General features: G+C 45.9%; 1 protein-coding gene across 1 annotated transcript in view; it reads right to left on the bottom strand.

The window, feature by feature from the left end:
- Positions 1 to 27,923, bottom strand: part of CUNH8orf33 (chromosome unknown C8orf33 homolog) — a 141,509-nt gene that overhangs the window by 75,550 nt on the left and 38,036 nt on the right. Inside the window, exon 4 of the mRNA XM_086950212.1 lies at positions 20,557 to 21,233. Coding sequence (XP_086806338.1) covers positions 20,557 to 21,233 — 677 coding nt within the window. The remainder of the gene's footprint in view (positions 1 to 20,556; positions 21,234 to 27,923) is intronic.

Below are 27,923 nucleotides of genomic sequence, written 5' to 3'. Positions count from 1 at the left end.
CTTTCCATAGTTGTGTCCATCACACTGCGGGGAGTTGCATTCAGGGGAAGCGGGAGGCTTCTCTACAAGCTGTGGTCCCCGCTGGCTGCTAAAGAAGAGATTAGTGGCTTATATATATATCTTGGGCTACTGACATTCCTGACAAATATGCTCCTTCGTACATGGCTTGTAGGTGTGGCGTAAGGAGTTCATCATATTCTTTATAAAATTCCCCTGACAACCAGGCCAGGCCGGGGGCCTTCCCATTAGGGAGAGTGCGTATAGCTTCCTTAATATCTTCGACTGTTTATAGGCTGAAGAAGATGCTCTCGTTGGCCATGAGATAGCCAAGCCAGTGCCACATCTCCCAAATATTGATCGATTTTAGTGAGGGTGACTGAGTTACGAGTGCGATACTGTCCTGCATATACGTGTTTAAAGGTCGAAAGCACAGATGGGGTGGAATGGTGAGTGTGCGCGTCTGTGTCAATGATTTTCACAACGGGATCTACGCATCTCTGCACTTTCAGTTTAATGCGAGGCTGCGACCAGTTCTACCCCCTGATCCTGTATGCTCGCACATGACGTTTGGAGCTGCGATTCCTGTTCTACAAGGTGCTTTCCAATATACACCAGGGTAGCTGGGTCAGGATGTCGTTCAAAGTCGCGCTCTAGTAAGTATCAATCAATCAATCAATCATGACATTTGTATAGCGCTCTAGTCACCCGGAAGGGTCCCAAGGCGCTGGGGGAGAGGGGTCCGTTACTGCTTGAAAAGCCAGGTCTTGAGTTGCTTCCTGAAGGAGAGATGGTCCTGGGTTAGCCGAAGGTGGATGGGGAGGGAGTTCCATGTCTTGGCTGCCAGGTAGGAGAAGGATCTTCCTCCGGCGGTGGCTCTGCGGATGTGTGGAACGGTGGCGAGGGCGAGGCTGGTCGATCGTAGCAGGCGGGTGGGCGTGTAGAAGGTCAGGCGGTCGATGAGGTACTTGGAACCCAGGTCGTGGAGGGCCTTGTGTGCGTGGGTGAGGAGTTTGAACGTGATCCTCTTGCTGACGGGGAGCCAGTGCAGGTCTCTCAGGTGGCCGGAGATGTGGCTGTGTCGGGGGATGTCCAGGACGCGTCGTGCGGAGGCGTTCTGGATGCGTTGGAGTCTTTTTTGAAGTTTGGCTGTGGTTCCGGCGTAGAGGGTGTTTCCGTAGTCCAGTCGGCTGGTGAAGAGTGCCTGGGTGACCGTCTTCATGGTTTTGGTGGGGATCCATCAGAGGATCTTTCGGAGAATGCGCAGGGTGTTGAAGTACGATGATGAGATGGCGTTGACTTGTCTGGTCATCGAGAGGGAGGAGTCCAGGATGAAGTATAATGTATCCACAGTTTTTTTTAATTGTGTGCAGATTGCCTTTTGTACCCCAGCATGGGTGCTAATGCAGACCCTCCCTACAGTGACCTTGAAGGCCTCCCACAGTACGTACCTTACCGTCACGGACCCTGTATTATGTTCGAAGTCCTCTATGATCGACCTCCGAACTCCATCTCTAAACACCGCATCCAATAGCGATGTCGCGTGAAGCCGCCATTTGAAAGGAGAGGAGCTACATTAGTCAGTGTTAGCCGTAGCAGCACTCTGAAGAGTGATCAGATATTGTCTTGGGCATGTGTGTTATCTTATCCACTAGGGCATGTCTCTGTGGATATGAGCCATAGTCCAGCCTGGGCTATGTACAAAGGAAACAAATGTGCCCTCTTGCTGTGTTTGGTGGTGGAGTCGCCATATACCCCTAGCCCATGCTTCTCCAACCCGTCTCAGACAACTTGTGCTGCCTGCTTCACGTGCCAGTCCGCAGTTGCGGACCTATCCATGCTAAGATCTAGATATGTTCAGATAACCCCCTACCCCAGAGGATATTACTAGGTGAGAAGGAGTGTATGTGTCTCCAGGTGGATGAGAAGTGGATGAGAAGAAGAAGTCTGGGTCATCTATGTTTGGAACGTATGTATTGACAAGCATGAGGGGGATGCCATATGGTGTCCCCTGAGTAATTAGATTAAACCCAGATCATTTGACTGGGTGTGAGTGTTTGATTGATCCAGATGCTCCGTCCATCACCACCCCCTTTTGTACCGCTTTTGACCGCCATAAGTGTGGCAGGGTATGCTCAGACGTGAATCCCTTGCTCACTTTGCCACTGGATTCAAGCAAGCCGGGCTGAAGACGGCTGGAATGCCAGAAACCAGTCCTCGGAAGCTTGTTTCCGTTCCAGGGAAGACATGGCTTGGCAGTTCGGGCTGGACTGTTCCCATGAGGCACAGGGTCAGATTGATTTGCATATAGCCATGTCTGAACTGGGGTGGCAGAGTGGGCTAAAGAACGGTGCTGGATTAAACCCAGATCTTTTGACTGGGTGTGAGTGTTTGATTGATTCAGATGCTTCGTCCATCACCACCCCCTTTTGTACTGCTTTTGTCCGCCATAAGTGTGGCAGGGTATGCTCAGACGTGAGTCCCTTGCTCACTTTGCCACTGGATTCAAGCAAGCCGGGCTGAAGACGGCTGGAATGCCAGAAACCGGTCCTCGGAAGCTTGTTCCGGTCCAGGGAAGACATGGCTTGGCAGTTCGGGCTGGACTGTTCCCATGAGGCACAGGGTCGGACTGATTTGCATAAATCCATGTCTGAACTGGGGTGGCAGAGTGGGCTAAATAACGGTGATGGATTAAACCCAGATCTTTTTACTGGGTGTGAGTGTTTGATTCAGATGCTCCGTCCATCACCACCCCTTTTGTACGCTTTTGGCCGCCATAAGTGTGGCAGGGTATGCTCAGACGTGAGTCCCTTGCTCACTTTGCCACTGGATTCAAGCAAGCCGGGCTGAAGACGGCTGGAATGCCAGAAACCGGTCCTCGGAAGCTTGTTTCCGGTCCAGGGAAGACATGGCTTGGCAGTTCGGGCTGGACTGTTCCCATGAGGCACAGGGTCAGACTGATTTGCATATAGCCATGTCTGAACTGGGGTGGCAGAGTGGGCTAAAGAACGGTGATGGATTAAACCCAGATCTTTTGACAGGGTGTGAGTGTTTGATTGATTCAGATGCTCCGTCCATCACCACCCCCTTTTGTACTGTCCCCTGAGTAATTGCCAGTCGACCCTGGACATCGACCAGAGATTATAAGCCTAAAAGGAACCCCGCGTTTGATCAGTAGTAGTATGCCTTCATACGTGGAGTAGGTGGAGGCCAAGTGGTAGACAGCCATTTAGATCCAATGGCTCTGTTTGTATCTCTTGGCAGGTGAGTTTCCTGCAAGAGAGCGATGTGGGTATTATGGCGGTCCAGATATCGGATGACTAGTGTAGTTTTGCAGGGAAATGTAGCCCACCGACATTCCATGTGATTAGGTTTATTTTACCGCTGGTATTGGCCATCTTTAGTGTCTAAATGCATCGGTGGTGCAAGGGTGCATGGTCATGTCGTGTGATGCGTCCAGGGTGAATGATGCGAGCAGCAAACAGACACCATGCAAACAAATAACCCTATAACTCCCTCCTCCCACTTCATCATACATATCCTGCCAAAGACATTCACATATACAGACAAAAAATCATACATAAAAAAGAAAGTCAAAGATAAACAAGGTAGTTCAATATAATTATCAAACACAGCCGGGTGCAGAGACGGGATTACCAGGTTTCCCGGTATCCCTCCAGGTGTGCTGAGGTGGCCAGGCAAAGAGTCCAAAGTCTCGCCATCATGTTAAATCCTTCTAGTCTGTTTCATTAGCCATTGTCTACACAAAAGGGAAAATACATCAAGCGCTATCAGGCAACCTTGAATGAATGTTGAGTCTACTTCGGTTGTAGCTATAGCCTGCATCAGCAGCATTCTCAAGATCCCTCTTCCTCCAGCTCCTCTGCTCTCCAATTTTGTTTGCGTGGGGATAGTGATTTGAGGTATTCCTTAGCAGCCTCTGGCGTCGTGAAGATGTGTTGCTTCCCGTGATACTCTACTTGTAGGCGCGCCGGGTAAAGCATGGCTTATGGAATGTTTGCAACTGTCTCTTCACCTGTAGAAATTCTCTCCTGGCCACCTGGACTGCCACTGTGAAGTCTGGATAGAATGCCCTCTGATTTTCTTGGTATTCAATCTCTTTTTTTCTCTTGCCATGCGATTGACCGCATCTCTATCCCAATGGTTTAAAGGTTTCGCTATAATTGAATGCGGAGTCGTGCCAGGTGGGGGCCGCACCATGAGGGAGAAATGTGGCCTCTCAAACCACTAGGAGCTTGGATAGATTTTCGGCGTAGAAAACTGAGGTCAAAACCCACCCCTCAAATATTTCCATCTTCCCTGTGTTTGTGGATTCAGGGACCTCAGTAATACGTAAATTATCCGAGCAACCAAGTCCACATTTTTGGCTTGGATGACCACCAGTGCCCACTCCATGTTCAAGCATTTTGAACTGACAGACTGTAGGTCATTCTGAGTTTAGCTATTTGCTTTTTCATCTCTCTAGTCTCCATCAATAGACTGGAGACTACTTTGCATTGCCAGTAACGTTGCCTTCAGTGTGGGCACCACTGAGGAGCCCGAGGCCTGCTCCAAGCCCAGCTTGGTGTCCACTGGCGGTTTCACGGAGCTTCGGGTCTCAAAACTGAGACGGGTTTAGTTCCTGTCCGACTTCCCCATCTTAGCGGCACCGTGCTCCAGAGTCATGCGTGAAGGTGTTTCAATAGGCAAGTGCTACTGCTGCTACAGCTCAATTCGCCACCTGATCCACAGCGGCACAGGTCAATTTTTCACCGACTCAGCCTCCCGGCACTGCTCCCCACCGACTCGCGTCTGATAGCAGTCAGAAGGCATTAGTATCTTACTTTGGAGTATCGCCCTCTCTTCACGATAAGGCAGGGCGTAACAGGAAGAGCTTGCAGCAGTCATCACAGATAGACGGTAGCTCACGCACAGCCAGCGGCTTGCAGCACCCCGCCCCAATTTGCATGTTGCACTTGACTCCTCATTGTCCTGTCAAGCAGTGTTCACCTCAACCAGAGAACACACGCTTCTGTGTGCGTCAGATAAGGTTTGGGCCCCTTACGTGCTCTTCGCAGTGTGCGCAGGGCCCCTAGTATGTCTCTCAGGCCCTTCTTCCTCAATGTAGTGTATTTATTATTACGCCACAGTCGCGGTCATGTTTGGTGGCCAGGTGTGCATCATGCATCTGATATTTTATGTAAGTGCTCTTGCTCGTAAGATATGCAAGTCCCCTCTCCTCCGCTCCCGCGCCAGCCGCTAGTCTAGGCGCTAATTTAGTCATGCAAGTATTAAGCAGCGCTCTCTTATCACACACAGCTAGGCGCTGCAGCACCGGCTGAGCCTACTCCACACGTCGCAGCACTGATGGCCTTCTGTTCTATTAGCTGTGCACAATCTCCAGGGCAGCTGTCCTTCAACAGGGTTCCTGATCTCCCTGGGCCTTCCCTGGAAGCCTGCAATAATATGCACCCACTGTGCACTCAGCAGCGCTGTCCCAGCACCCATGGGCGTAGGAAGTGTGGGGGACGCGGGGGATAAATCCCCCCCAGATTTTGTAGTGGGGGGACACGGGGGACAAGGGTGGAGGGGACAAAAGAATTTCCCCTCTCCCTTCTGTCAGTCGCAGGGCCATTGACACCTCAAAGCGCTGGTGCTTTCAGGTGCCAATAAGTGCTTTGAGGTGTCCTGCGACACCTCAAAGCGCTGGTGCTTTGAGGTGCCAATAAGTGCTTTGAGGTGCCAATGGCCCTGCTACTGACAGACGGGAGAGGGGAGATTCTTTTGTCAAAGCCTTTCAGGTGCCGATGGCCCTTCCCTTTTGTTGTGCTGCAAACCTCCAGGAATTTTCATACCTCGTTCTCCCTGCCATGGCTGCCTGCACTCTGTACTTCTAGGACAAAGGAGGAGAGACAGTTTGTTAATTGCTGTCTGCATGCTGCACCTCCTCAGCCCCGACCCAACCCTACTTAGTTATTTTGACTCCGTAATTTAGCTGCTCAAAGGGTAATGTTTGGTGAATTTTATATTTTGAGCAGTTGAACCTCGCCAGGGACCATGAAAAAACAATTAGTATCAGACACCGTCTGAGCCCACTTCTGTTGGGTGTCAGATGTTTTGGTCTGTATTTAGGTAAATAACAATTTAGATACCACTAGTTTGTCTGATTTCTCTTATTGCTCCACTCAACCCAATCCAGAGTGTCAGAGCGCCTTACATCACACATGCACATTGGCAATAAAGCATGGGCCATATGTATCAAGCCTTTTTTTTCGATTTGCAAAGGCTGGAATTCGGCGAATACTGGCCTTTGCGAATCGCAAAAGGCTGTTTAGCATTTTTTGATATGTATCAAAAAATCGCATCATAAGGAATCGATAAATTTGCGATTCCTTATTTTGCTATAGCATTTAAGGAATCACAATTTTGTGATTCCTTAAATGCTATGCATGAAGCATTTTTCTATAGCGAATTAAGCGTAAGAAATCGCAATTTACCACCAACTTTCAATTGGTGGTAATTTGTGATTTCTTGTAAAAATGCACACATTGGCATTTTTGAATGTTGCATGTGACGCACATACATGCCCATAGGGCATGTATGTGTGCCATATGCACACACATGCTGATTTCAGGGGTGCAGCAGGGTGTCCTTGAGACACCCCTGCACCCTTGAAATCAATCTCATCTCATTAGCAAATTGCGAATCGCAAAATGAAATGCATTTCACAATCATTCCTATGGGCCTCCTGGCCCATAGGAATGAATGGGAAATTATTCCTTATTTGCAAATTCGCAACTTGCGAATTCGCAAATAAGGAAGATTAAGGAATCGCAAAAAAATGCGATTTTTTACATACATACCGTTTTGCGATTTCTAAATAGCGATTCCTTAAAAATCGCTATTTAGAAATCGCAAAACAGAACTATGATACATGTGGCCCCATATGTTTAAATCAATTTAGTGGATGTAATACATAAGACAGGGTTACAATTTGAGGATTCACATATCTTTTCCTTCATAGTTCACTGTGCTTTATTAGAAGGATTACAATTTATGAACTGTAAGTAACGAAAGGATCTCTGTGTTAAAAGCAATAACCTACTTACCCATTCATATAAAATAAAGATCCATCATCTGCGTGTCACATGATGTTCTTTGTGGGAGGCACATTAACCCTCCATGCTACTTTGACAAAACTTGAACTAGACAAAACACCTGTTTCTCCAGCAAGTGCATTAACCTCCAGAGTTATTTTACAGTATTATTCCCTCAGATTTACTGGGTACTTAAAGATCTATGCAGCAGGCACCTTAACGCCATAAGATATTTTAGAAGACAGACTTTCCAAGCAATTAAGCAGAACAGATATACTGCCACGTTTCTCCTTGTTGCCAATTTCTTTCTGGCAGAGTTTTAATAAATAAATGTGTAATCTGAGGACTAGATCTTGCGCTGGGGTTGCAACACTTTTTGGTACAACTCCGACGCAAGATCTAACTTGTTAAATATTGTAATATTCTCAAATGTACTCATGACAGACCTCCTTAACATATATGAGGTCTAAAAATCTGATGTCATTTTTTGTGATAGTCACTTACATACTGCCTAACTTGGTTATTGCCCCACTTCTTTTTTAGGACTTGTATCCTGGTGGGAAAAGTACAATGGAGAATTAGTGTTGGTGGTTGTAGGAGGCTGGTTTAGTATATAGTGTACGCCTAGGAGAGATGCACCTTGCACTTATCAAGACAACCCTTATGGTGATTTTAGTGGTCTTTGATAACCATAGAAAGCCCTCAAAGTGGTAGCTGTGTAGAGAAACCTTCAGGCTTATCTTGAAGGAGTGTAAAGATTAGATGGAAAAGAACCACACAGTGTTTATAAAAAGAGATCTATTTATTATGCAACACAATCACTAACAAAGTGGCATATCTCCTATCCAGAGATATCAATAATACACACAAGAATACTTCAAAATAATGAAGTCAGTAGTACAAATATACACTAGTCTCCAGGGGAAGACCAACCCATATACTAAGAAAGTGGAATATAAACTGCAAAGGAGAATGGGACTTGGACCAGAAGACTCAGAGGAGCAGGGGACACAAGGAACCACCCAAGGTAAGTACCCAGGACCCCCCCCCCCCAGATGCTGTGTGCAGAGTGGAAACACAGCCACATGCCCAATGGAAGTCAATGGAGAAGTCACAGTTGCAGTTTTAAAGAAGAAGAACCCATCCCAGAGGACTCAAAAGAAACCCTTTGGAAGTTTGGAAGTTGAAGACCCGCCCCACCTGGAATCAGGTTACTTGCACTACGAAAGCCAGGTGCATAGGGTGAAGTGACATCGGAACCTGCCGTAGACAACAATAGAATACTTTGAAAATGACTCTGGAGAAGCCTGTGAAGGAGTTTGGTGGAATCCAAGAGTAGACTCTTCAAGAGGAGAACCTGCAAGCAGAGGGGACAGAGTCTATGCCACTTGGAAGTGACCAGGAGGCATGGAAGCACAACGCCCACTTATGCCTGGAGGTTTAGGAGTGAAGACAGTTACCTTGTCCCTGCAGCTGTGAGGACCAGACAATGCCGAAGAAGACCAGGAGCTGTGCACAAGCTGGCCCACATCAGGTGTCAGTGTCCAGGTGTCTGGTGTCTGGCGGGAGCAGCAACAAGCCTTGGTAGCCGCAATTGGCGTAGAAAGCAAAAAGATGCAAACGTTGGGACCAGCAAGGTCCAAGGGACTCGCCAACAGCAGGAGAATCAAAGCAGGCCCTGAGCAAGCAGAGGTGCCCACTGCAGCAAAGGAAGACCTTTGAAAGGACCCACAGGACCTCAGGCAGCTCAGCAAAGATGGTGGCCCAGGTTGCAGATGATACAATGAGGATGCTGATCTTCAACGGATGAGGTACTGGAGGCTTGAGCTTCTTGTAGCCCGAAGATCTCTGGAATACAACAAGCATTGGCAATGGCAAGTAGACGGGGTGCACAGGGGTTCAGTCCCAGAGGCTCCAACGAGGGATAGTGTCCTCAAAATTGCAGAGAAGGCAGGTCAGGCCTCGAGGGAGCTTCAGAACCACCACCTGTGTTGCTGGGCCTTGGGGAGCCCTCCGAACAACAGGAGGAGCAGACCAGTCAGCTTTGTTGCAGTGCCTGCCGATGCAAGGGATGTCCTTGATGCCTACAGGCCTTCTGGAGAACCTGGATGAAGCACAGACGATTCAGAAGACTTGACCGCAAGACCAGGAGCAGCAGGACTCTTCCTTGATGCAGTCTCGGTTTCAGTCAAAGCCCAACGAAGTTCAAGTATCCAGACGGTCAGAGAGTGTTTTCTTGGTTTCAGAAGTGATTCTTGTTCTACGATGAGTATGAGGACCCTCCCACAGTGGAGAACTTCGGTACCATATAGAAAGCGTTAGAACTTCACCATGGTCCCTCCTAGAGGAGGGGCTGGACAGAGGGGATGATCCTGTCCTTTGGCCTTTCTCCAGTTTCTTGCCAGAGCAGAAAAGAAGGGTTCCTGAACTGGCTCAAACTTGAGTATGCAAAGAGAGACTCAAGTATGCCCTTCATAGCAGTCTGGATGCCTGGCAGGTGATCCAAACCCAGCCCAATACACTAAATCCTGTCTGGGAGGAGGTCACAATTCATGTGACAGAAAACCTATTGTTCTACCTTCCCCTGTTTAGGCTCAGCTCAATGGCAGGAAGGTAGAATCATGTATGTGGCTGGCAGCAGCACTAGCTTGCTGGCAGACCCTAAGAAACTGTTACCGGGAGTACATGGGGGTCTCCTAAAGAGCCCCCAAGTGCATGGGATCATATTTCTAGCATCGGACATTGCTGATTTGGAGCAGAGCACATGGATTGTTTCAGGTCATCAAATGTCTTCTGACAGCTAACTGTCCACTGAACTTTCTTAGGCATTCTTTGGGGGTGAGATCATTAAGGGGTGTTGCTATGGATCCATAGCCCTTAACAAACCTTCTGTTGTACTCACTCAGGCCCAAGAAAGCTCTGACCTGAGTCTGAGTAGTGGGAGCAACCCAGTCCATGATGGTCTAAATTTTGCTCTCCAATGTTGGAAGTTGGTCTCCAACTACAAGGTGGCCGGAGTACACAACTTTACTCTGCCCTATCCAGCACTTTGTGATCTCCATAGTGAGGCCTGCCTTCTGCAGGGCCTCGAGTAGCCTCAAGTACATTTCTGAGGTAGACCAGGTGATCCTCCCAGGTGGAGTTAAAGACCGATATATCATCTAGATATGCTGCTCTATAAATTTCCAGTTCTGTTAAGACTTTATTCACCAGCCTCTGAAATGTGTCAGGTGCATTTTTCAAACCAAAAGGCATCACAATAAATTGATAATGCCCACTGGGGTTTGAAAATGCTATTTTTGATTTGGCATCCTCATAAAGTCTGATTTGCCAATAACCAGCAGTGAGTTCAAATGTACTGACACATTTGGCAGAGTCCAAAGTATCAATCAGTTCATCTGTCCCGGGAATTGGATAGGCATCAGTCCTAGTGACTTCATTGAGACCTCTATAGTCAACACAAAACCTAATCTCTCTCTTATCATCCTGGATATGAGCTTTTAGTACAATGGCTTCAGGGCTAGCCTAAGGGCTATATGAAGGTTCAATGACCCCCTCCAACTCCAGCATGTTTTGGGATTCTTTTCTGATGCAATTTCTGACATGGTCAGGCTGTCTGTAAATGGTGCTCTTCAGAGGCAGACTGTCACCTGTGTCCACTTCATGGCTACACCATGTGGTTTGACTGGTTCTCAGAGAAAGAGACCAGGAAACTGATTGAGAACATGTCTGTAATCAGCTTGCTGTTGATCAAAGAGTCTGTCTGCCAAGACTACTCCTTCAACTGATCCATCAACAGGGTCCTGAGAAAAAAGATCAGGGAGAGGGTCACTTTCTTCCTCCTCACCCTCATCAGAGACCATGAGCATCCTCATGTAAGCCTGATCAATAAACATTTTCAGGTGATTCACATGATGCACCCTGTGGGGACTTCTTGGAGTACCTAGGTCAACTAAGTAGGTGACCCAAGGGGCACTCCACTGGTCTTGAAACGCTGCATTTTCTCCCTTTACAGTCAAGAGTTTTTCTCTACCTTTTTTTGCAAAGGAGAGCCAAAGGATAGCTGCCCACTGCCCCGAGGAATCTTCTGAACTTTACAGGCCCTCTCTAAAGCAGTATCCCACTTATGGATGTCATCACCCTCCTAGTAAGGAGGGAGTATCCTGCTCCAGTCCAATTGTCAAAGGGATCTTCCCTAACTCTAGGTTCACTAGTCCTGCCATCATGGGATTATAAAATGAAATTCTTCCTAGCCCTCTGCACTTCTAGGGGGTCCTTATCTAGGGCCAACTCCTTCTTGATTCTGAGCTTATCTCGCTAAAGTTTGAACAGGTGGTATTTCCTTTCTAAAACATTTCCCACTTCCTGCCACAGATGGAAGTCCCTATTGAAGTGGCAGAGGAGGCTGAATTAACTGAGGAGGGCCTGGACTTCTCTTGAACCTTTTGTACCCTCCCAGGAGGAATAACGGCGGTCATACCTCTAGGCCCCCCCCTGTGTCACTAGAACTATTCTCTGGGGGACTAGAGTTCTCCAGTAAGGGGCCTCTAGACTCCTCCTGGGTGTGCTCAGAAGGAGAGCTTAGCTCATCTTCAGGAGCATCCCCTACCATATCCAACTTACCCTGTCCATCTGACCTTTTTTCTTAGTAGCAATTACTATTCTCCAAAGATGACTTCACTGTTAATACCCAACTCTCCAAATGTCTCTTGTAAATAAATCATCATAGTCTTGAGCAAGGCCTCCACACCTTTAATTATTGTATTAATTAAATGCTCCATATGTTGGCTAGAAAACTCCTAGCATGAGGCATATTTGCTAGTTTGGTCATTTTTATAGTTTTTGTGAGCCTCTCATATAACAACGTTTTTGTGCTTTACTGCATGCCTCTCACTTGTCATGTGTGACCTTCCACACACTGTATTCATGTGTAAGCTTCACAAACAAACATTGTTTCTGGTGTTCATCACTAACACCTCATATCTGAGCTTTGCCACACAATTCATTCTGCATATCTAACTATATCTATCTTCTGTGATAATCTCATTTGTGTCTCTCACAGCAGGCTTTTTTACATTGGTAAGCATCTCTCTTCCACACAAACACAGTAAATCTAATTTTTGTGACATCCCACACAAGGATAATTCTTATTGCAAATTTATTTTATAGGGTATCTCATATTCCTAAGCCAGATAATGTGGTTTGAGTGCACTCTACACTTATGTCATCCAGCTGCAATAGCGCTTCTCATAGATTAGACAACAAATGTTTTTGTATTGCGTTGTACACTTTGTGAAGCATTGAGGGTTTCTCCACCCTCCAGCCTCAGGAATGCAGGCGATAAACTTACAGTGTTTGAGAACTATTCTCGCTCTCCTTCTAGTGCCCTGCTAAACCTGGGACTTCCAAAAAGGGTCTGACTGACTTCAATACTCAAACAGACACACAGAATCCTACACCATACTGTTAGACCTGTCTGCCTTAGGATGGACTTCCCCCAAACTTTTTTGCCTGCTTACCTCCTCTTTTTGTGATTAATTTTGTTGGCCTTAGGACTCTGAGGAGTTTACCTCTGTTCACCAATGCTAAAGTGCATGTGCTTCTCCCTTAAAAATGTGAACATTGGTGTATACACAATTGGCCTTTTAGATTTACTTGTAAATACATTGTACAGTGTTACACCATATACCCAGGGCATGTAAATTAAATGCTACTAGTGAGTCTGCAGTACTGATTGTGTCACCCACACAAGTAGCCCTTTAAACATGTCTCAGGCCTGCCACTGCAGAGCCTGTGTGAGTAGTTTTACTGCCAGGTTGACTTGGTATTAAAATCCCCTTGCCAAGCCTTAAACTTCCTTTTATTATACATACGTCACCCCGAAGGTAGGCCCTATGTAGCACACGGAGGAGGGTGCTATGTTGCTAAAAGGTAGGACATGTACTATGTTTTGCATGTCCTTAAAGTGAAAAACATCTACATTCATTTTTCACTAATGCGAGTCCTATTCTTCTCATAGATTGACATTGGGAATTCCTTAATACACTCTTTTAAGGTGGAGTTCCTGGTTAGAAAGGAGTAGTAGATGCATGTTTTATAACTTTGGAATGGCAATGATAAATCCTTTTTACTGGTAAGGATAGATTGCACATTACTCTTTAAGATATGCCACTTTTAGAAAGTGGACATTTATCTGCTCTTACAGCTCTGTGTGCATGCAGCCTGTCTCCAGTACACTTCAATATTAGTCCAATTGCATTTTGAGAATAGGAATGTAGCAAAGAGTATTCAGTTTATTTTTCCTTTTTTTCGTCCAACCTTTGTTTGCTTGATGCATGACGGTGTAAGATTCAAAAACATGTTTTTTTCACATTTGGTCTAATTACTTTATGAATGTAAATAACAATTAAAGCATATTTGCAAACTGTGTCTACATGCCTGCAATTATCAATGTTACACTACAAAACTATGCAATTGTATTTTTTTAACAGAGCGTACGGCTCTCAGACTATGGCCGATTTGTAAAAGGTCACTTGAAAGTCCAAAAGGTTGTCCCTGTCCCCCCCAGAATTTTAGTGTCTCCTACGCCCCTGCCAGCACCGGCACATACATGTACACGTTTCTCGCAGGTCACACAGGGTTCCAGTCTCAGACGGCCATCAGGGCACCCACAGGCCTCCACATTCGACACAGTGTACAGCAACTAGGCTCCCAGTGTTTGACGAGCCAGCGCTCAGTCCATGTGCTTGTTGCCCCCAACTGCTTCTGTAAGCGCACAGCCGGTCAAGGCCTAAACAGCACTTATACTCACTGTTAGGCTGTCTGTAGCAAGCAGAGCTTCTGGGTCGCTGCCTGTCACGTCCTCCGTTTAGCTTTCTCCCAGCCTCTGCAGCCAGTTTTCACTGCCGCTCCAGTGGTCGATTTCCTTCAGAGGCTGCCTCGCCAGGCCCCCAGCTCCCCAGGCAGGCAAGCCTCAGCGCAGCAACGGGCACTCCATCGTAGCACACGTCAATCCTACCAGAGCAGCCCCCGTGACAGCCTCCTTCACTACGCTGACTCCCCTCCTACCACGTCGGCTGTGCACTCCACAGAACGCGGACCAGCAGGACCTCCACAGAACGCGGACCTTTCTCTCACGGAACTGGAATCGGGTCAGAATCTCCGAACACCAGTTCAGGCAGGTTCCAGGATATCGTTGCACACAGTCGGCAGGCCTGGCCTCTAGTTCACTCCTCGTGGTATGCAGGCCTTACTCTGCCGCTGCAGGGTGATTCCACGCAATATTTCTCCTATTTTACTCCCCGTCTCTATGAGGCTCCCAGGCAGTATATTTTCAGCTTCAGTATACAAGGATGTCAGGATTACTGATGGATTTTTTTTATCCAACTGGTAGAGCTACACTAAAGTGCGGCCATCTTGCCATGGTCTCTCTGGCGCCCTTACTGAGAGGTGTTTGGAAAGATTTAGGACCAGGACTTATTGATGTTTAAGTATAGAGCGTTTGCAATAGTCTAGGTGCCATGTAATTAGAGCAATGACCACTGCTACTCTGAGTTCAAAAGGAGTAAGTGTGAAGATCTTTTCCAGAATTTGGATGATGACTCAGCTGGAACTCACAGTCCTACTGGTCTGGATGTCAAAGGTAAGAGTATAGTCAAAAATAACCCCTAGGTTTTTTGTAGAGGCCACTGGAGTAGGTAAAGACTCACATGTCTCAGGCTACCAGAGCTCTGACCACACTGAATGCTGTGCCCCAAAGACCAGAATCTTCGGCATATCATTTTGAGCAATTCTCCATCTCTGCGCTGACACCGATCATACAAAGTTGGAACTTATCTGCTACCAGGGGCAGATCAGATATAGAAATGATGATTTGGGTACAGATTGTTGGGATGATGGTCAAGTCCCACTTTGCTTGTGCTGGGCTTACTGCAGACTTCGAACGGGAACAGCCACGTAACTAGGACTGCAAAAGGGAGTAGGATCTGCTCAAAAGTTGCAACTTCTGGAGTTTGGCGATATTCAACTCCACCTTCTAGTCTCAAATCGGCTCTGGGTGCAGTATTGCACAATTATCACACAACTTTGACCCAGACACTATAGGCACAACTCCTGCGGGTCCGTGACCAATATTTGCTTCCCTCAGTCACAGCTTGAATCATGTCGTTTTCGGTCCGGACATTGTTCCCTTGCACACTGTGGAAACGTTTTGGACACTGACAGGATGGAGTGGAGCTTCAGATCCGTGTCAGAAAGTGCAGAAAAAAAGGAACTGCAGTCAGTTTTGGCAATTATAGGCAGCTCCACTCCATCATTCCGAGGTGGAATGGATCTAGCAAGGATGTGCACGACGGCACATAGCAGTGCATGGGAGCACTGCTACAAAAAACTCCGGATCCAGTCTGGTGCAGTGAGGAATCTGCAGTTAGAATTATCCTTCAGAACGGCTTTGCGCTGCACATGAGCAGCTCAGAATGAGATGGTGCAATAGAGCAGCTTCATTTTCCAAAGGCACTCCGGCAAACCTGAACAAAAAGAGGTCTGTTTTAAGGAAGCACACTCATCTGACCACCTCTCTCTCTTTTTTTGCATGCAGAAAAACAACCCTTGTCTGGATGTGTATGAGCTGAAACCTGTAGACTGGTTACATGAAATCCTTTAGCATTATTTCACACTTTTTATTGTGATGGTTTTGACAACTCCCTCACTCGTCTTTAAACTCAGCTTAAACTTTTTGTTGTCTAGAGCGATTGTCTTTGTGCACAGGTTATTTGAACACTATCAGACCTGCAATTTCACATAATGCTACGGTAGGTCACACAATATCAGCACTTTTCATAAAGTCATTCCATGAATTGTCGATAACATACAGTGAACTGAAAGTTGAACTGGAAATCCCCAAGTACCTTCCCAGCTCATCTGTGCAAGGCACCCTTTGAAGTCCATTAGGGCTACTGAAGCACCCTTCCCAGGACATGGGAGGTGGCTTAAGACAGCTTTGTGTATTTGAGGAAGGTGAGAGAGGCTGCTAAGGCCCCGACAAACTCTAGTACCAAACACACCTCTCTGTGACCCCCTGATTTTCCATTGCCCCCATGGTTGCTCAGGCACTGATGACCAGCCCAGACCAAGCCCCACCAAGGCCTCACCTCTTGTCTCAGACAAAGTGAATCTTTTAAATGTTAGCAGGTATACACTGCGAACACACTGAAGAGAATATTGACAGTTATTTTCAAAAAGATCCCTGCCACCTGTAGAGTCCCCCTTTGTTCCATAATGTCATCTATCATCTTCATCCTCTACCTGGAGCCACTACTCTACTCACAGATGACAGCATCAGGATTTGCCAATAAGTAGATGATAAACAAGTCTACTTGAAAGTCTCCTCTGTTTCAGACATCCATACCTAGGAATCCAGCACCAACCTAAAGCTCAACCCAACCACAACAGAATTCTTTTTATTTACAAAGAACAACAAAAAAAAAACAGTATACGAATGGCTCACTTACATAAACCTTGAACGTTTTGAACCCCAACTTTCACCAAATCCCAGGTCGCCTGGATTCCCCCTGGACACCAACCTCACACTCAAGGAACACATTGCCGGAGTATCAAAAAAGACCTGGTACCCACTCTCTCTTCTATAGTAAGTGAAACCATTTCTTCCAGAAATCGACTTCAGAACTAGGGCTCAAGATCTCATAATCTTGCATTTGGGTGGTGGTAACAACCTGGTCTCTGGCCTCCAGGTCTCATACTGGTGACCAATAAGGGCATCTTACATGGCCCAGTACATTTCATCCATGGCCTGAAAAAATATTATCACATCACCTCCATCGTGACAGAACTCCATTGGCTCCACTTGCTGGCCCGCAACCATCTTCACGACCAGCTAAATTATTTACAAAGCTGACACAATTAGCACCCACGCCCGTCTTCAGGCAAGCTCGCCATCTCTGGTGGTTCTCTGCACACACAGCCAGAACACCATTAGACTGCAGACTAAGAAGCGTAAGAAAGAAGAAAATAAGTCAGTGGCCCTACGAACCAGAACAACATCCCAGTATCCAATAGGAGTGCCTCAATGTTGCTTCAATTTAGAAAAGAGTTGAGGACGCACCTTTTTAAAGAACACTACGTCCCAATGTTTTAACCATCCACAAACCAGCTACCTCTCCAATCCCTTGTTGGCTCTATGCTGGTCTCTGACCTTGTACAGCACTCTCCTGCCTTTGGCATAGGTTAGCACAATAAAATATCACATACATACAGATGCCTGTGTGAATCATCTCTGAAACTCAGATTTTTTTTATTTTCTGTATGCTTGAATTCAATCAATCAAAAGATCTTTATTTCGGCATTATGCCATAAAAGAGAACAATGGTGTATAAAAACAATGCAAAATAGATGACAATATAATTTCATTGTAGAGAAAACAGTTTCAGCAAAGTTTTACCACAGAGGCGATTGGCCGAGTTTCATCAGTATTAAACACAATTAAAATTGTTAAAACAATAAATACATTTCATATGACAATTTAAGAACAAGTAAGAAAGACAATATGTGGCCACGGGCTAGAAGACCAGGCTTAGGTTGGTGCAATTAATAATCTGCGCTTGTGCCACATGGCAACCAAGAATTTTGAAACAGCAAATACAATCGGACCAGTTGTGTCAGTTTTTAGTATTCTAAATGCCTGCATGCATTGTCGGAAGCCTAGATTTTTGCATAGACGAGCAAGCCAGTGCTTCCTGGCCTTATGATATCCAGAACAGAAAAACAACACGTGGAGCTCAGTTTCAATATCATATTTGCACGCTGGGCAGTTTTTCGGGGCAGAAGGTGACCACCTACTGGTAACAGCTCGCAGTGGTAAAACACCATGCCTCCATTGGACATATAGTTTTTTTGCTAAAAGAGGATAAATGTCATCAAAGAATTGCTCGAATAGGTAAAAATCTTTCACCAGCAGGAAAGAGGCTGTTGTAGAGCCAATTTGTGAATTGGGTTGTGCAGCATTAAGTCTATCGACACAAAATATGTTCGTGAGCTGGGTACGTGAGAGTTTGTTACAGCCCCGATCTGGGTGAGACCATAAATCAGAGATTTCTACCCTTATAAGTTCTTTCCTTATGTTAGAAAGCCAGGGAATGTTCCCCGAACCTGTAAAGGTCAGAATCTCCTTGAGTTCTTCCTATATTGTAACAGCTGCGGGGTAACCCAGAGCCTGCGCCAAAATCTCAGGGGTTTTAGTGCTAACTCTTCATTGAACGGTCTAATTCCCAGGTCAAACCTTAGGGGGAAGAGGGGGGAAGAGTGGGGTACTGGACGGTAGTGCTAGTAACCCTCTTAAGAATTTATTTTTTGTCCTGGTGATTTCGGACCTGACGGAATAACCCCAAAGTTCGCCTCCATACATAATGGCACCCCTAGCTTGTGCCTTGTAGACCTCCAATGAGGGCCTCAGAGGTTTAATTGTGGACTTATTAGATAGTTTAAGAATACCACCCGAGAGTTGAGCCAATTTTAACTGTGACTTAATCTGCTGGGGGCCTCACGTAAGATTTTCATTAATTGTGACCCCGAGATAGTCAAAGGTAGTTACCCTTAATTAGAATTAACTTAGTGTCTAGTAGCAGAACAGGAGTAGCATTAATATAAATCTACAAAGACAATCCTGTTAGAATACTTTATCTTGTTCACAGTTCATATTGTGTGCACTAAATGGATTTTTTTATTTTAAAATACGTATTTTAAATGCATTCCTCAATTTCTAGTGTTCTTGAGTATATTATTCCTTAATAAAAGGAGGGGCTGGGGTTCCATAAACTATCTCCGACATGTCTCATGGGGTTGATCATTACCTGAAACACATCTCACCTTAAATATTGCTCAGTGGGTTGTGGGGGCCTGCAGTGAAATCGGTCTACTGTCCCAGGTTGGCATGTTGACTGAGCTCTAAGTGCTAGGGGGTCTAGAAAACCCTAACTGCTTGGGGGGGGGGCTAGAAAACTAAACTCTGCAATTCTAGACCAATATAGAAAACATATCATTTGGTGCCCGGCAGTGATGCACACATTTTCTAGAACGCTGAATAATTTTGGATGACACACTCAAGAGACCAAGTGTTAGAATTAGCAGAGTCATCTGCTGTAATACTGGGTACCCCCTTCAGCTCAGTTAGGTACTTCCCATTTACTGTAGATTTTGGAGGTCCTTGACTTATGAAAGGTTATATCACATTTTGATGTTGAAGTAATAATGGGGCTTCCAGGCCTGTATTGGCTAGGTGTACACCATATTGTGACACATCAATTGGTCCACCTCTGCCACATCATTCTAGTGACCCTGTTCACAACACACAAAGTAGTACATACTGGGATCCACTGCTACCTGCATAAAAAGTACACACCACAGAAATACATAAACTAACAAAAGAAAGATTAGGATGGTCAGCGGCGGTTCCCTAAAATGAAGAAAATCAAGACCACAAAACACGCCTTCTCTCATCTAGTTCTCAACTATGAAACCAGATCCCAGAGTCTTTAAAAAGAATTTCAAATTGCTTCACCTTCTGTAATAATCTAAAACACACAATTCACACTCTTTCTACCAAGCCAAATATACTACTAGTAGTAAGGTGCTAATAACACCAATTGCCTCACTAAGCAGCTGTAAGCTGCTAAATGTTTTATGTATTTAAAATGTCATAGGTAACAAACTGCCTCTGTGGCGAAGGCCATACTCTACTATACTTGAATATTCTTGATTTTAGGAACTATTTTATAAAATGTAATTAGGGAGGTTGTAAATCTAAGACAACTTTAATACAATAAACTATCAAAAAGCCTTTGTGTTTTGATAAGGGATGTGGTCAATGATCAAAGAAGATATGCTGTACCCACTGCAGTTCCATTAGAACATCCCATAGTTGCCTATACACAATTTCCCTCCAGCTTCAAATCCAAACTATATATCGCTTCAGATGAGAATCACTTGCAAATATAGGGCCTCTCTCACACTTCTCTTATTGAAACCTTGAAACAAAACATGACTTTCTAAAATCAGGGTTTTCTGCAGTAACAAAAATACTAATGGGTAGAACAAATACTATAAAATTATGCTGAGTCTCAAGCACCTGCAGATCTCCAAAGTGCATGCATAAATGATAGACTACAATCATGTATCAATGTATTATTTGTTCAAAGAGAACAGCTCCTAGTCCTCTTTAGCCGACCTACTACCCCGCTCAGTAGAGGGCTCTTCTATCTGTCGTCAAGACATTGCTCTTGAATTTGAAAGGAGTGGAAACCTGAAATGGTTCAAGTGATGTTCATTTTACAGAAACCAAGACATTCCCAATTGGACTTTACAATGCTCTCCCAACCACAATGAAGGTCAAATCCTCTTATGTGCCAGTATTTAATACAAATTACCTTCACTGGAAATCCTAGTTGCTTACCCCTTTGGCTTCTTCACACTGGTGTTCCAATTTGCTCGCACTTCGTATGGCTGATTCATGGCTCTCCGTTTTGGTTTCTGTTCCTCCTAATTCCTTTTTACTAGAAACAGGTTTCTTTTTTTTCTTTTTGGGGACTCCTTCAGTTGTTTTTGCTGGTTGCTTTTCCTTTTGTGAAGCAGTGCTAATCATTTCTGGCACTGAAATTTCTTTCTTCTTTTCAGTGTATATTTGATCTTCACAGGCATCATTCTGTGGCAAAGTTCCTTCTTGTTCAGTCAACAACAACCCGCTTGACTTAACATTCTGTGCCTCAAGGTCTTTGTCATGGAACTCAGCGTCTTCTTGAACTAAGAAATTAAAACTAAACTCTGTTCTAGAATTGTCAACTTTAGGCCAGTTCATGGCGGAAGTTACACCCTCTTTCAGATATGAAGAGCTTTCTGCACAAGCACTCCCCTTCCCATCACTATTTCCTTCTGACAGAACTTTGTCAAAGTTACCAGAAATGTTTTCTTGATCTTCCTCGTAAGCAGAAAAACTAAACTGGAAGCTGTTGTCCGACGGAGCAAACCAGTTCCCAGAATTATCGGAGGGTTCGCTGGAGCGTTTCCTGTAGATTATGCTTGCTGATGTCTGGGAACTACCCTCCTGTTTAAGCGTTGAGGAGGTGTTCGAGGCTAGGCAAAGGAGAACAATGTTTCTTAATAGATCAGGCCACAGACAACAGTGAATGTATAGCTTTACAACTGGAGAATCAGACCAAACCTGTTACAATGCATGACAAATGTCACTGTGGTACCCCCAACTCACTTTCTAGGATAAAGGTATTTATCACTCATAGCATTTTCACATTAGGCTTCACCTTTCGAAGTAGCTTGCTAATGAGTGAGAAAAGTAAATACTAAATATTCCTTCAATCAAGACACCACAATTTGGACAACAAGGGACTTCCCTCTTTAGGCATAAAGGAGAAAACTCAAAAGGAGAGAGGGCGAGGGGGAGAGAGTGTGAGAGGGAGAGCGAGAGAGAGAATGAGTATCTATACCCTACTGGTGCTTGCCAGTAGGTAGTTATAGTTAGGACCTAATTTCTATTAAAAAGCGTTTTTTCAGTTGCCTATTTCTTGTGTGCTGGTTGACAAGTCTTTCATTGAATTTTTCCAAAAATGTAGATGCTCCCCTCAGCTGCTATCTGGAAATTTCCTGGTGATCTGTTAAGTGTGGGCAGAGAAAAAGGGGGTCCCAAAACGCATTTTCCCCATGTTAATTACCGTAGGAGTTTGAACACGACTACAGGCCAAAGCGCTGGACGGAATGACACTCAATTTGGCAGAAAGATAGATTTTCTACCACAGATCACCCTTTTTATGATTTGGTGTAAATCCTTTCAGTAGTTTAGAGATATTAACCAAAACCAAATTTATATATATAGGGACGCGGATCCTCAGGGGATCCTCCGCAGATCCATACACCCGTCAAAGCAAAAAAATAATTGGCTGCCAGCACCTTCACAGAAAAGTTGTGGTCGCCATTTTGTTTGTTGCATTGGACGGGTGTGGGGGAAATACAGTGTGAAACATATATAAGGTGTCAGGCTACAGATATCTTGACCCCTGAGAACAGATAGAGGGGTCCCTGAGGGATTGCTTATGAGCTGAAAGTTATGTATTTTTTTCCCCGCCCAAACTAATAATCAGCGGACAGTCCGTGGATTTAAGCCCCAGTTGAAGGAAAAAAAGAAAATCAGACATTCAGTGATAAAACCAAAGATTACAGGGTCCTTGTAGTTAGGCTGACCTTTTACACATACAAGGAAAAGGCTTCACTCAACCTACCCAGATGGCCCCATGACATTACACAAAATAACACCAGCGTACCAGCGTTCCACAAAACACAGTAAAAAAAAAGTAATGAGTACGAACAATAGTGATGTAACAGCAAAACATACATTTGGCATTTTTTGGACTGTTACGGATACCGGGCTTATCATGGTCCATTTTGACATACGGTTTATGGAACTGAAAAATAATACAGCAACTCTAATGTGATGTACTTCCATGGCCGGGGCTGCTTCATCGACTATTCATTGGTACTAAGTTCATTCGTACTTAGTTTACTCGGGCCCAGAATTTGAAGGCCTTACGAAGTTTAGCAGGTGTGATATTTGCAAGCTGGTGCATATTTGGAATTTTGGTACTTTAAGCACTTGCAAGGGCCGGGGCTTCTCATTGACTGTTCGTTGGTACTAAGTTCATTCGTACTTGGGTTACACATACACACTAGGAAAAGGCTTCACTCCACCTACCCAGATGGCCCAATTATATTACACATAATAACATCGGTGTTCCATAAAACACAGTAAAAAAAACTGTCATGAGTACAAACAATGATCGAATCAGCAAAACTGTAAGCATGAAAAAAATTAAACCCTTAGGGGCTGATTCCGATCTCGCCCGGAAGGGCTCCGAATGCGATCCGGCTGGAAAAAGTACGAGCTGTAGGGGGTTTTCCGAATGACTCGTACAGCTGTACGAGCGAGCAATTATGATGCGTGAAGCGTGAAATCGCTGACCGACTCGTTTCTGGGTCTGAGCGGCTCTTTTGTAAGCAAACCGTGCTGTGCAATAGAGGCGATTTCCGACTGAGCCAGTATGATGCACGATTCGGACAGCCGGATCGAGTCAGCAGTTCCGACGTGTAAATGCTCCGGGAAGCGGACTTCAGGGGTCCACATCGCACCCCCGCCTTACCAGTCGATCACAGGGGGGGACCCAAGGGTCCCCCTACAAATGCATGTACAGTGCGGGTGGCACAGACGCGTCCCCACTACAGGGGGGGCTCTTATGCGCAATCTACCTTTTTCCTCAATGGGAGCCTATGTACGTGTCGTACAACAGGCTCCCATTGACTTCAATGGGGCTCCGAGCGACCCGTGTCCGTCAGCGCTTGTTCGCATCGTACTCGGGCGCCCGGAGCCCCGGAGCACCAGTCGGTCGGGAAGCCCTCCGGATCAGAGTCGGACAGAGCCTTCTCCCAGTGAAATCGGAATCGGCTCCTAAATGTTTTTGACCCAGTGTTTTTCCTGAATGTTAGTGTGGGATTTGTAATCAAGATATGGAGAAATGCACTGGGCCAGTAAGATTACTCAAAATTGTATAGGGTTTAATGGCTACTTCATAGAGCGGTATTTTGTTGACAAAAGGTGCACTTTAAGCACATTAGGCAAAAAGGACAATGTCCACAACTAACAATGCAAAGTTCTTATTAAACATTCAACATTCACATCTGACAGAAGAAACGTTATACTAGTACCACATGACTTGGGTGGCTTAGTATTAGGCCTGACAGCATAGCATTTAGTCTCTGGATAATCATCAACCTCTTTAACCTTGCTGTTTCCAACTAATTTACCTACTCATTGTTCTACAGAAGTCTACTATCTGCAGGATACAGTAACACCTCTACTAAATCTGTTGATGTTTATGTGTTCAGGACTGAAGATCAGTGCTGGAAATTTTGACTGCAATCATTCCTTGGCATTTTGTTTATTCTTCTTGAGAGTGAGTGTTCCAGATAGTCTGCTTATTAAAGTTGTGGGGATCAGCTGCAGCGGGTACAACTGAGGCAAAAGAAAGTCATCCTGCACAAGTAAGCTCCCTAATATAGGTAGTTACATATGTTTATTAACTCACTCCCACACCAGAAAAAGGCATTTTGGTCTAGTGGTACCACATCCATGTATGTATGTATGTAGGTATGGCACATTTGTAAAGCTCAACTGTCACCCAACGGGTATCCTGGCGCTGTGATCTTTCAAGGCCTGAACACAAACATTACTTTAACAACCAACTACAATATCCTTGGGAAGAGGTGAGTTTTTAGTCCCTTTTTAAAAGAGGAAAGATCTCCCGAGCTTCTAAGAGACAATGGCAATGCATTCCATAGCCTGGATGCTGTGTAGCCAAAAGAAGTGCCACCCATCCGTATCCTCCGGATCTTGGGAACTACCACTAGGTAGGCTGAGGCGGAGCGAAGAGATCTAGTAGGGGTGCACCAGGAGAACAACTCCTGCAAAGAAATCGGTCCCAGACCTTGAAAAGCCCGAAAAACCAAACACAGAGCTTTAAATTCAACACGTTGGGAAATAGGCAGCCAATGAAGATCCTTGAGTGCTGCTGAAGAAGAGTCGAGGCGCCGGCGGGAGAGTGCCAACTAAGCGGCAAGATTCTACACCCGCTGCAGTTTGCTCAACAAGGTGACGGGTGCCCCCAGAAGCAGTGCGTTGCAATAATCAAGTCTGCTTAAGATGATACTACTCACTACTTCTGGTCTGGCATGGGCCGGGAGCAGGGGAAGGACCTTCCGCAGGGTGCCCAGCAGCACCATACAGGTGGACACTGTTTTGTTTACGAAACCATCCAGTTGTAAATTGGGTTCCATTGTCACTCCCAGGTTTCGAACTGAGTCTTCCGCCGCTACTGTGCCCCGAAAGGAAGAGGGCCAAAAATCTTGTGGTAAAGGTCGAGGGATACGGTCTGCCGAGCTGTGCAGCACCTCGGTTTTAGAGCTGCTGAACTGTAAAGAGTTGTTGCCCAGCCATTCCGCCGTTGTGACCATACAGTGATAAAAGGTCTCCTATGACACTGCATTCTTACCCTCAAAAGAGAAGATAAGTTGTGTGTCATCCGCGTAATTGGTGACTGCAATGCCAAAAGATTTAATTAGCTTGACCAGGGGGCGGAGGTAGAGGTTAAAAAGAATGGGACTGACGGCCGAACCCTGAGGTACGCCCTGCCCAACCCTTTTGATGGTAGACTTAAAGGGAGGCAGGGCAACCACCTGATGTCTGTTGGCAAGGTATGAGACCAGCCAGTCCAGGGCCAAGCCCGACACTCCGGCCTCCTCCAATCTCCTGATCAAGATGGCATGGCTGACCGTGTCGAACGCTGCCGACATGTCGAGCAGCACTAAAAATGCTGCTCGACCTTGGTCGGCACGCAAACGGAGGTCATTCAAGACAGTCACCAGAGCTGATTCAGTTCCATGGGTTGGTCTAAAACCAAACTGCGCCCCATCCAGACAATCATTAGTCTCCAGAAAACTGGACAGATGTTTTGTAACCAGTTTTTCCAAGATTTTGATCGGAAAAGGGAGCAATGAGATAGGTCTGTAATTTGCTGGACACAAGGGGTCCAGCGATTCCTTCTTCAGCAGCGGAGAAACTACCGCAAGCTTCCAGCTATCCGGGACCTGGGCAGAGCCAAGGGACTGGCAACAGATTGCGTGGAGGGGAGGAAAGAGCTCATCCCTGAACAGCTTCCAAAATTTGTGCGGAAGCGCATCAAGGGGAGAGCCTGAAGATACTCCATCCGCTAGAGCACAGAATTCCACGAAAGAAGGAAGAGGAAAACTATACAACTGGGCTTTCCCGGCCTCCGATGGTGATGCAACCACGGGTGCCAGGGTGCTCAATTTACACAAAATAGTCGCGATCTTATCCTCGAAGGCCTTAGCCAACGAGTCGAGATCCATAAAAGGCACTGGGATACATTCCATAAAGTTTACCCACTGTAAAGTATGTGTGGGGTACGCAGTTTATCTGTACAAATCAGAAACTAGCATTTCTTGAGACAAGTTGCTTCTATGTGCACCCTCCAATCCATTATTTTTGATCATGTTCTCCCCTAACAGCATGTCCTCTTTTGCTTTACATCTGGATGCTGGTGTCTAACTTTAATTGGGGCACTATGCTCTGTAGATTTTAGAAATGTATTTACCTCACTTAAATTGAATATTGTTTGCCGCTTTTGGACAATATAGGTAATCTAATCAGGCACTCCTAGACCACTCTTGAGAAACCTGAGTACTGTAGAATCTCTCCAGAGTCAAGGTTCATGATTAACTCCTTTGATGTGGAGGATGAGATGTTCACATCCTTTGTACTACCTCACCAGTATGGAGGATGTGAGCATCTCATCCTGCGAGAACAGTCAGGAGGGTCACCCCATTAAGGCCCCCATCAGGGAATGACATGGAAGCACTTTGCATCAGCCCCTGACCCCTCCCATGCAGGATTGATAATGCATATGGACAACATCATTGCTTCACACAATGCGGCTACTAGAGACTGGTAAGTTGCGTGGTACACATTGGGGGGCATATCTCCTCCCCTACCCTCCAGACAGCCCACTGCATAGAAGAGGCACCGATGGAAAGGAGACGTTCCTCTTCCTGAAGATTCCTGCTCAGGGATTGCAGCCTGGCCCATGATCTTCAAGCAGAAATCTTTCACTAAACCACCACAGATGGTCTTCTTGTGTGGGGTGCAGGGCGACTCAGGTAAAACTAAAGGCAAGACAGACACCACTGGAAAGGGGACAGTCTCTCCTCTTCAATGGTGACCCTCTAGGAACATTTCCCGCTTGGGGGGGAGGGGGGGGGGGGGTGGTGGTCTTATCATTGAGCAGGATCCTCCAGTAGACCACAAGCTATTTTTTTTAAGGTGCGTCAGCCTCCCCCAGCTTGAGAGCTGCCTACCCCCATTGAGAGTAACTGAATGCCAACCATTGTTCCTTCTGTGAGAATGTGAGGCAGGACAATGGTGTCCCAGTTCTCCACACTGTCCCCCCACTCCCTAAAGGGAAGTTAAAGGGAGGCAGATATTTGTCTTACATTTGTGCACCAGTCGGTTTTGTACAGCTCCCTGGGTGAAACTAAAGGCAAGAGAGGCATCACTGGGAAGGGGAGAGTCTCCCTTTTCCAATGGTGCCCCTCGAGAAAGAAGGGTTCTTGCCTAGGGATCACAGCAGGACCGCGGTCTCCAAGTAGGAAGCATCCACTAGACCACCAAGGTAATTTTTTGAGGGGTGGCCTGCCCCATAATCAAACGGGCAATTCAATTTTAACTATCTTCCCTTCCCAGGAAGAAAGGGGTATATTGGGCGTAGGCCCTCCCCAATTGGCCCTCTCAGGCAAGAGAAAATGGTGTCCGTCATTATTTGAATTTGAATTTAAAAACATTTATTAAGCGCGCTTTTACCAAGCGGTTTCATGGCGCTCTTCAGATTACGACCAACGTCAGTGGCAAGGGGAGATTAGGCGGCAAAAGCTCGGGAGAAAAGTAAGGTTTTAAGGTTTTTCCGGAACTCTGTGTAGGAAGGTGAGATGCGAAGTCCCACAGGGAGGGAGTTCCAGAATGCTGGGGCAAGGACAGCAAATTTTGTTCCACCAGCCTTCTTCTTTTCAAAACGTGGAGTGGTCAGGAGTGCCATGTGGGTGGAACGGAGTTCTCTACCCGGCATGTAGGGCTTGATGGCAGAGCATATGAACTCAGTGGCGGTGCCCATTCTGGCCTGGAAGGTGAGGCAG

This window comes from Lissotriton vulgaris, unplaced genomic scaffold, assembly GCF_964263255.1.
Source record: "Lissotriton vulgaris unplaced genomic scaffold, aLisVul1.2 SCAFFOLD_3012, whole genome shotgun sequence".
NCBI classification, from domain to species: domain Eukaryota; kingdom Metazoa; phylum Chordata; class Amphibia; order Caudata; family Salamandridae; genus Lissotriton; species Lissotriton vulgaris.
Note: the sequence above shows the minus strand (reverse complement) of the source record. Positions and strands in the feature narration are given on the sequence as shown.